The 10,271-nt window shown below is 42.8% G+C and overlaps 2 protein-coding genes across 2 annotated transcripts; both read right to left on the bottom strand.

Annotated features, from left to right (window-relative positions):
• Window positions 1-874: 874 nt before the first annotated feature.
• Window positions 875-1,912, bottom strand: LOC127673982 (trace amine-associated receptor 6). Its single transcript, XM_052169787.1, has one exon. The coding sequence runs from the start codon at window positions 1,910-1,912 to the stop codon at window positions 875-877; it is 1,038 nt and encodes a 345-aa protein (XP_052025747.1).
• A 6,598-nt stretch (window positions 1,913-8,510) lies between these two features.
• On the bottom strand, window positions 8,511-9,587 carry LOC127673946 (trace amine-associated receptor 7a). The gene has a single exon (XM_052169748.1). The coding sequence runs from the start codon at window positions 9,585-9,587 to the stop codon at window positions 8,511-8,513; it is 1,077 nt and encodes a 358-aa protein (XP_052025708.1).
• Between the last annotated feature and the right edge of the window lie 684 nt (window positions 9,588-10,271).

Genomic DNA, 10,271 nt, shown 5'->3' with positions numbered 1-10,271 from the left:
ATATTTTTTTGGCCACTTGCCCTTCATCTTTTGAGAGTCATCTGCCTCTTTCCTTAGCCCATTTCTTGACTGGTGTGTCTAGTTTTCTAGTATTTGTGTTTTTTATTTCTTTATATAGTTTGGGTGTCAGTTCTGGGTCAGGTGCATAGCAAGCAACATTTTTTTTCTCTTGTTCTGTAGACTGTAGACTGCTACATTTTTATGTATTTCAGAGACAAGAATTTGAGCTTATTTATTTGAAAAAAATTTGCATCTTTGCTTCTTACCAGAGTCGTGGCTTACAAAAGGGGGCTGATATTCCCTGCTCAGTGGCAGAGAGAGCATGGATTTCACTATGGTGTAGACACAAAGTTCATGTTTGTTTGCTTGTTTTTTAAAAGTAAATTAACAAATGTTTGAATGCTCACATGGCTGACTTGGTTAAATTTGCTAAAGAACCTTCTTTTGTATGGTGTCTTTGAAAGATCCAAGGGGGCTGGGGAAAGTCTACTCACGCACGAAATGAGATGTTTAGCAGACTTGGGTCAACCCACAAGCTTTGTAAAGAAGAGAGGAGAGCATCCGAAGGTATCTGTGGTGCTTCAGGAGGATACACCAGGATAAACGGAAATGAGTGGGTTAAAGAGGGAACGGAGGGAGGGAACTGAATGAAAGGAGTGTAGCTTGTTTAACTCTGAAGTAGCAAACAATGAAGAACTTACCATTTATTGGTCAAGTTCGGGTTTTTTTCAAGGTGCTCACCCTACCAAGACTGGGAAATGCGAACTCATTGTCTCCGATGTGAGCAGCCACTATTCTTCTGTTTGTCGAGCCCTTGTAAGCACTCAGTTCACGTGGGAAGTAAAGGTACCTGCATGTTACTCTGTCCTGCTGCTTACAGTTGCTCAGAGAACAAGTTCAGAGTGGCCGAGCTGTTCCTGAACACCTGGCCGCTCATAATAACCTTAATCGCTTTCTTAAACCACGGATAAAACAGAGCGTAGATCAGAGGGTTCATGGCTGAGTTGTAGTAAGCACACCAGACACAAATTTCGTAAATGTAGGCAGGGGTGATGAAGCCCATAAAAGCATCGATCAGTGAATCGACGCTGTAGGGCAACCAGGAGATCATGAATGCCACCACGGTGATGCCCAGGGTTTTGGCTGCTTTTCTCTCTCTTCTCGCCACCCTGGCTTTATAACTCTCAGAGGACGATTCCGTTTTACTACCGATGTTTTCTATCTTCTTAGCCTGTTGTCTCGCCACCAGAAAAATATTACCATACAGAATTATCATAACGAGTGTAGGTATTAAGAAGGAAAGAAAATCTATCAGCACCCAGTTCTGATTCACAACTACCTGACATCCCCCTACGCAGTTGAGGGCGTTGGACAATTCCTCCAGGCCATCGTCATAAACCCCTGTGTAGAACACAGCGCCGCTGTACACCACGGGAAGAATCCAGGAGATGCCGATGCAAATTCCGGACACAGACACCGTGAACTTGGTGGGATAGACTAGAGGGTCCGTGACAGCGATGTACCTGTCGATGGAGATGAAACTCAGGTGGAAGAGAGAAGAGTAACAAAACGCCACATCACAGCAGGTGTGGAAAGTGCAGAAGCTTCTCCCAAAGTACCAGCAGCTCTCGATGGACCTGACCATGCTGAAGGGCATCACGGAGACGCCCACCCCGAAGTCAGCGCAGGCCAGGGATGCAATGAGGAAATTGGTGGGAGAGTGCAGCTGCTTGAAATGGAGGATGGATATAATCACCAGGAGGTTTCCAAACACCGCCAGCACAGCCCCAAAGCCAAAGACTGCATACAGGATGACCCGCGACCCGGGAGAGTAGGGGGTTTTCACGCAAGACCCGGTCACATTCTCATAGCAGAGCTGCAGGACGGCAGGCGGAGACGAGTTACTCCCCATGCTGCTGCTGTTCGCATGGGCAGAAGGCCTGTATTTGAATTCGGTTCTCAAGATTCAGGAATTCTAATTTTCAATATTGTAAGGGGAAGGGGGTCCACATCAATCCAATAGGATGACACAAGGTATTATGAAATATTAGGTCCAATATAATTTTTAATTTTTACTTCTTCTGACAATTTCCAAATATGCTCTGGGAAAAAAATGCCAATAAATACTATATGGCCCAAAATAATCGGGAATGAATTTTAATAAACAGATGACTCATTTTCTGAATTGGTTAGATTTTCTCTGATTCCTAAATAGATCTTTATATTTTATTTTTACCTCTTGCGTTCTGCAGCAGTCAGGAAGAGTGGCTGCAGCTGAAGAGTTGGCAGGTCACCTGTAGGTTTATGTCCGTGTGACACACCTTACACTACTGCCTAAACGTCCTCCAGCTAAATAGAGATCACAAAAGGGAGAACCTGTTTTTAGAATCCCAGTAGGGCAAGGTGTGAACCAATAAGATTATATTCAACAGCGATTATTAGCAAGTTGGTCTACCAAACAAGTCTCTTCTACATTAATTACTATTAAGTGTTTTTGGTCAAATAATTCTCTTTCCTTTGTTTATAGACTTGAGCAGGGCCTTTCTTCTCAGTCCTAACCAAGATGTAATTGAGCTATGAGGTGTAAAGGTCAACTTGACTCCTTCCGGTCAGTTAAGAGTTATTTATGCATCTATTGCAGCAACTAAGCAGAAAGATTACAAGCCAGGGAGAAAGACTACACTGTAGAGAGATCTGTCACATGGAGGCCTAAGGAAATACACGGTATTTAGATGTAGCAGCTTTTTGGCTGGGGGGTGGGGTGGACTGCTGGGGAGATGAATTCTGCTGTAAGCCATTGTTACCTGGGGCCTGGGTGCAAAGCCTCCCTATCCACGTGTCAGCTCTGCAGTGAGCACTGGGCTTGTATACAGTTTCCTTTGTGGTTACCAGAGGCTGGCCTTTCTGAGCAGGCTCCTAAGGGATTTTCAGTTTACAGAACAGTGCGCAGGGTGTGAGAACTCTGACTTGGATTTTGTGTTCGTAGTCTCAATCCTGGCTGAGGATATGGGATTAAGAAGGCTGAGGTGTGTGTTAAGCTGCTAGTGTATGCACTCTCCATTTTCTTTTTGGAGGCACTCAGGGCTATGAGTTTTCCTCTTAGCACTGCTTTCATTGTGTCCCAAAGATTTGGGTACGTTGTGCCTTCATTTTCATTAAATTCTAAAAAGTCTCTGATTTCTTTCTTTATTTCTTCTTTGGCCAAGGTGTCATTGAGTAGATTATTGTTCAGCCTCCATGTGTATGTGGGCTTTCTGTTGTTTTTGTTGCCATTGAAGACTCTAATGTTGTCTCTCAGACTACATCTAGTAAATAGTTTGGCAAGGTTAGGAGGAAGATGCCCACGGGTTTATGACTCTACTGCCCAGGAAAGGATTCTCAGGCGAACTTTTGGTTCTTACATCAGATAAAGTTTTCCTTCTCATTTTCCTGCTTCAACTTTAGTTTGGTCCTTCAAGACATCCCTAATGAGGGCATCTCTCCAGTGACTGAACGTGTGAAACAGTCTTCATTATGACCAGCGTAAGGGAAGGATGTGATAATGATGTCCTGTGGTCATGGCAGGGCACAAACTCAGAAGAGCGTTAATGAGAGGAAGTGTTTTAGTCCGGTCTCGGTGGACTAGAGGATGCAGGTAACCAAACACCAGACAGGTCAGAGCATTAATTTGTAAATGAAGAACCCTGGGCATTGAGTTTGCAGCCAGCTTGTCTGGTAATGATCTCAGACACTTAGTGCATTACTCAATCAATTTAATCCTCTGTCTCACTACTGAGGGTTGACAAGGGTTTCTCTAAGTGTGTCTCTAAAACTGCTTGTGGGTATTTGGAGCAGGGTGAAGTGTAAGAAATCATATCTGTTTATTGTTTTCTCCAAGTGCAGTTTAGCACATGTTCTTTCTTCAACTGCAGATCTCAGTTCATATGCAAGTTTATCTCGTCGTCGTGAGCACTGAATGCTTCTGTTTTAGTACTTCAGTTAAGGCTGCAGGCCATATCTGCTTAAGTCTGTCTGTCCTCAAAAAGACTGGTTTTAGGCAAGGATGAAAAATTTCTTCACACACACACACACACACACACACACACACACACACACACACACAAGGATTTTTTGAAGACATGTCTTTTTGAGTAGACTTGGCTGTTCTAGAATTCAGAGGTCCACCTGTTCTGCCTCTGCCTCCTGAGTGCTGGGAAGGTGTACCCTACTACATCTGGCAAGAGTCTCAATTACACTATAGTCTGAACATTATTTCTAAGTTTGAAATGTCTGCACTAAAGCGATATTTATTAGCTCCCCTCATTTTGTAGTGACAAATAACATACAGTTTTACAATCATATACATAACATCTAAAATATAATGTCAACTTCTCTTTCTCTCTGTCCTCACTACATAGCACTGGGTATCCCAAAACTCACTACTTAGACTAAGCGGGTCTCAAACTCACAGAGACCTGTCCACCTCTGCCTCCTGAGTGCTGAGATTAAAGGCATGAGCCAGCACACCCAATAGTGTGTGTGTAATATATATATATATATATATATATATATATATATATATATATATATATATATATGTGTGTGTGTGTGTGTGTGTGTGTGTGTGTGTGTGTGTGCGCGCGTGCGCATATATATACATCATTATTGCCTTCAAATCATCAGGCTATATATGGAGAACAAACTCTTCTCTGACCTTCCTTCATGTTGATGTCTGAGAAAACTACACTTATTTATTTATTTATTCACTTTACATCCTGATAGCAGCCCTCCTCCCCTCTCTCTTTCCAGTCCTACCCTCCCAACCCCTGCTCCTATTCCCCCCTTCTCCTTAGAGTCCCTCCATCTCTGGTACCAACCTGCCCAGGCACATTAAGCCTCATTAAGACTAAGATCACCCTGTACTACTGAGGCTAGAGAAGACATCCCAGCTAGGGGAAAGGCAGCCAAAGGCGGTCAACAGAGTCTGAGTCAGACAGCCCCTGCTCCGATGGTTGGGAGACCCACATGAAGATCAAGCTGCACATCTGCTACAGATGTGTAGGAGGAGTAAATCCAGAGGACTACATTCTTGATATAGCTCTCAAACAAATAAAGGATCTTTTACTAGTTCCCCCTTTACAGTACCCCTGCTATAAAACCTCCCCACAGAAGAAAGGAACGAGAAGAAGCCGATGAATCTTGTCTTTTCATCTTTTGTTTGTTTGTTTGTTCTTTGTTTTGTTTTGAGACAAGGTTTCTCTGTGTAGACCAGGCTACCCTGGAACTCTGAAATCTGCCTGCCTCTGTACCCAAAGTGATAGGATTAAAGGCATGCACCATCATTGCCTGATGAATCTTGTATGCAATTGTCTGTGCTTCTGCCTCTAAGTCAAATCACACCAAAGCACTACAAATCCTAGAGTAAACATCAACTCTTCAGAAGGCTCTGCCCCAGATACTCCACTTCCTTCTTACTCGGGGATGTGATTATTTTCATTCAAACCTTCCATATTTACTCCTCAGATCTTGAAGAGTGTGTCATACACAACTGACACACTGTTAAATGAGGAAACTTGCAGCAGAGAGGAGCCTGGATGCTCCTGCCTTCTAGGCTTCATGAAACTCACGCATCTTGGTCTTCTGGGGGGGGGGCAGCGGAAGTTCGCTCTCAGTCCACCTTCCTTCTACCACTGTTCTCAATTCCACCTTTCATTACTCAAAACGAATAAAGAGTAGTTCACGAGGCCATTGAATAAGGAAGCCATTGAATAAGGAGAATGGAGCTTGAGGCTTTTTTTATTCCTACAAGCACACAAATCCATGTTGTTTTTGTTTTCTCGAGTTCTAACTCTAAATGGGATCAGGAAGAGGGCTGCTAGGATGTGGGTGATGCACACTCACATCAGGCACCAGGTCAACATCATTCTCCAGAGCTATCACACATGAGTCCCATCACAGAGGCTGCAACTCTAAGTCTGTCATTGAAGGCAAATCCCACCAAGAACACTATTAGACACAAAGAAAATTATTGCTCCACTTTCAATAGTCCACATATTTAATTTCTTCTTTACATGGGGTGGGGGCTGCTGTCTAAAGAAATTACATTGGAGCAGAGAGTGGATAGCCATGGACCCATAGGACCAGGCTGGTATGATTTAATGGAGGAAGGAGAGGTGCTGTAACCAGAAGAGGACCCTTGGCTTTTTCCGAAGGACTGTCCTGACCCTGTGACTAGTCAGAAACAGCAGAGGTGTGGCCAGGACCCCAGAGTCACTAACGGTGTACATGCAGATTCTCATTTCTTAAATCCTTCTGGATTTAAAAGAAAAACGTTAAACAAATATTTCTGCATTGAAAGGAATATTTCTGCATGTTTATTCAGCAAAAATCCACTGACTAATGACTATATTCAATGCACACTGGAAGGTCCCTGCTGGAGGCAAGCAGATGAATAAGGAGAGGACATGAATACGTGTGCATCATTAAGCTGCAGAATGTAATGCAATAAACGGGAAAAGCAACCTGGGTCCTAAAACCTGGAAGAGTGTACAAGAAAGCTTCCACAATCACTTTTGTCTTAAACTTTTATACAGAGGACACTTGCCAAGGTACTGTTCAATACATAAGCCATAGAAAGTTCATGCATTGCAGAATTGTGGCTGTACTCTCTTTTACCTCATAGCAAACTGGTGCCCGTGGAGAGTGATCTATGATTTGTCACCACAATTAGTCCGAGAGTGAATGAATGGACTTAACTATGCTGATCTGATGGAGGAGAAGTTTAAAGATACTGGAGGATCGAACCGTATAAAATGTAATAATCGTTGTCTTGTTCCCTGTGCTGACAAAGCATGTGCTAAGAAGCAAAAAGGTCTGTAGGATTGACACTTTTATTTTAGTCTTGGAGAAAAAATATCAACAAAGGGAGTTTTGGATTAAGAAGCATGCATGATGCTCCACTATGTTCATAGCAGCCGTATGTATAATAGCCAGAAGCTGGAAAGAACCCAGATGTCCCTCAATGGAGGAATGGATACAGAAAATGTGGTATATTTACACAATGGAATACTACTCAACAATTAAAAAACAATGAATTCGTGAAATTTGTAGGTAAATGGTTGGAACTGGAAAATATCATTCTAAGTGAGGTAACCCAACCACAAAAGAATATACATGGAATGCAATCACTGATAAGTGGATATTAACTAGCCCAGAAGCTCTGAATACCCAAGACACAAGTAGCATATCAAATGACTCCCATGAAGAAGTAAGGAGAGGGCCCTGATCCTGGAAAGGCTTGATCCAGCATTGGACGGGAGTACCAGGACAGAGAAAAAGGAGGGAGGTGATTGGAGAATGGGTGGAGAGAAAGCTTATGGGACATATGGGGAGGGGGGAACGGGGAAAAAGGGGAAAGCGTTTGGAATGTAAACAAAGAATTTAGAAAATAAAAATATGGTGGGAAAAAAAGAGAAGACACAAGCAAGCTCACCTGAGAACTGTCAAAGAAAGAAAGAAAGAAAGAAAGAAAGAAAGAAAGAAAGAAAGAAAGAAAGAAAGAAAGAAAGAAAGAAAGAAAGAAAAAAAGAAAGAAAGAAAAAAAGAAAGAAAGAAGCACACATGAGGCTTGGCAGACTGAGCATTGGCGTTACTGTAAATTGGTCACTCCTCCCGTGTCTCCTCTTATCTGTGAGTCTCACTTATACCTTTTGTCCTGACCATTTGTCCCCCTGAAGTAATATAGATAAATACATTGTACTTCAAGAGGCTCAAAGCAAATTGACAGCAGTGTCTGGGCTCTGTGTCCTCAGTGAGTGGAGGGACATTCAGGAGTCACCTCATGACCTCTGACTGCAGCTGTGAACACTCCTAGGAAGTCTGAGAACGGGTCTTATTACTTATGATGCTCATTGTTGCTATTGTTGCCAATAATTGAGCTAACGTGCTTGTTTTCCATGAGTGAGATTGTTCTTCCTGACGCGTGATTCTGAACACTACACACCTGTGTTTTCATATAACGCCTATGTTTTCTCTTCTGCATCTAAATTTTAATTTGAAAAAAAATTACAGAAGGATGAAGATATGTGACACTAAGGGACTGAGTTGATATGAAAGGGGAAATACAATCATTTAGAGTTGTAAAATATGTTCTAATATTTAAACATATATATTACATATAAAAGGAGAGAGATGTGCATTAACAAGTACACACACTATTTTCTCAAGAAAACTAAGGAAAGGTTTACTAATCCATAAAATACAGGGAAACTCAAAACAAAACCAAGCATCACAAGAGCACAACACTAAAAAGCAAAGTGCGGAGAAACTCGACATCTCTGGGATCCTGTTCTACTGAAACCATTACAATTATATTTTAATGCTATTGTAATCAGGGAGCACAAGTAGCTGGATTTACATGTTTGGATCACAGCTGGAGCATAATTCATCACTTTACAGGAGAAGACACGCTGCTCGATCTCCCCAGTGATGTTCTGTTGTGAATCTCTCCAATCCCAAAACAAACCAAGAATTTACTCAGGAATCAACTTAGTGACTGAGGAATTCTCTCTCAAGATTCTGCCAGTGACAATGAGTCTGATGGCTTTTCGAAACCAAGGATAAAAGAAAGCATAAATCAAAGGGTTCATGGCTGAGTTATAGTAAGCTATCCAGACTAAGATTTCATACACATACGTGGGCGTGATGAACCCCAGAAAGGCATCAATGATGGAGTCAATGAAGTATGGCAACCAGGAGAGGAGGAAGGCAGCCACTGCGATGCCCAGGGTTTTGGCTGCTTTCCTCTCCCTCTTGGCCACCCTGTCCTTGTAGCTGTCTGATGCCCTGGCAGTCTGCTTGTTCATCTTCTCGATGCTCTGAGCCTGCTGTTTAGCGATGAGGAAAATCTTAGAGTACACAGTCATCATCACAAGCGTGGGGACAAGAAATAATAGGAAATTGATAAAGACCCAGCTTTGATTCACTGCGATTTGACAGCCACCCACGCAGGTGAGGGCACTCACTAGATCCTCCAGGCCAACTTCATTGGCCCCTGTGTAAAGGAGAGAAAAGCTGTAGATGATGGACAGGAGCCAGGAGAAGGTGATGCACTTGGCAGAGACAGATGCAGTGAACCTGGTGGGGTAGGTCAGGGGGTCGCTGACTGCAATGTATCTATCAACAGAGATGAAGCACAAGTGGAAAATAGAAGAGTAACAGAATGACCCTTCAAAACAAGAATGGAATTTACAGTAACTGTCCCCAAAGTACCAGCAGCCCTCCACAGACCTCACTGTGCTGAAGGGCATCACCGTCAGACCCACCAAGAAGTCAGCACAGGCCAGGGATGCCACCAGGAAGTTGGCAGGAGAGTGCAGCTGCCTGAAATGGAGAATTGCTGTCATCACCAGGAGGTTCCCACACACAGCCAGCACAGCCCCAAAGCCAAAGACTGCATATAGGATGAGGCGAGGGGCTGGGGCGTATGGGCTCCTGACACAGGATCTGTTCAGGTTCTCGTAGCACAGCTGGGCAGATGTGGCAGAGAGCAGATCTTCACTCATAATTCTGGATTGATCACTGAGAAAATTGCCACCCAATTTGTGCATGCGCGTTACTCCAGTTTTCAAGAAATCCTTGGGAAAAGATATAAAAATATGTCAATAGTATTTGTCTCCCCTCTTATACCTGTGAATTATTTTAGCCATGCTTAGGAATCTAGGTATTCTTTCATGACATGAAGTTAATTCTGTCATCATAGACAAACTGTTAATATTTACTCTCATTATTTCTTCCCTAACATTTAAGTTGTCAGTTCCCAGTATTATAACCAATGTTATTTCTTTCTATTTTCAAATGTGCTTCTGAATTACCTACTTCCACATATTGTAGAAACAAACACCTGTCTTCCACGGTGCTCCGTTGTGTGATACTTGCTTGGAATCACCTTTTATTGGCACTGCTTACCTAACTTCACTGACCGAGGAATGCCCAAAGCACACCATCCAGAAAAGTAATTTAATGACTGCCAAAACCTAAAGGCCCTGAAGGCTGAATCCCAGGTGCAAATGGCCAAGAGACTTTCCAGCACGTCCTATGTGTGTGCAAACAACCACGTTCACAGCCATTTAATTAGTGGTGGTATCAGATCCCTTCTGGAGATGGGGACAATATCTACCCCGACAGATTTTCTGTTTCTGGTTTGTAAGCCATGCTGATTCTCCTGTCGTTTGAAATTGCCATTGTGTCGTTAGGAGAATTTTTATTTACTATTTTCTCATTGACTGGCTTTA

The sequence above is a fragment of the Apodemus sylvaticus genome, chromosome 23 (genome assembly GCF_947179515.1).
Source record: "Apodemus sylvaticus chromosome 23, mApoSyl1.1, whole genome shotgun sequence".
In the NCBI taxonomy this organism is placed as follows: domain Eukaryota; kingdom Metazoa; phylum Chordata; class Mammalia; order Rodentia; family Muridae; genus Apodemus; species Apodemus sylvaticus.
This window is presented reverse-complemented; position numbering and strand designations above follow the sequence as displayed.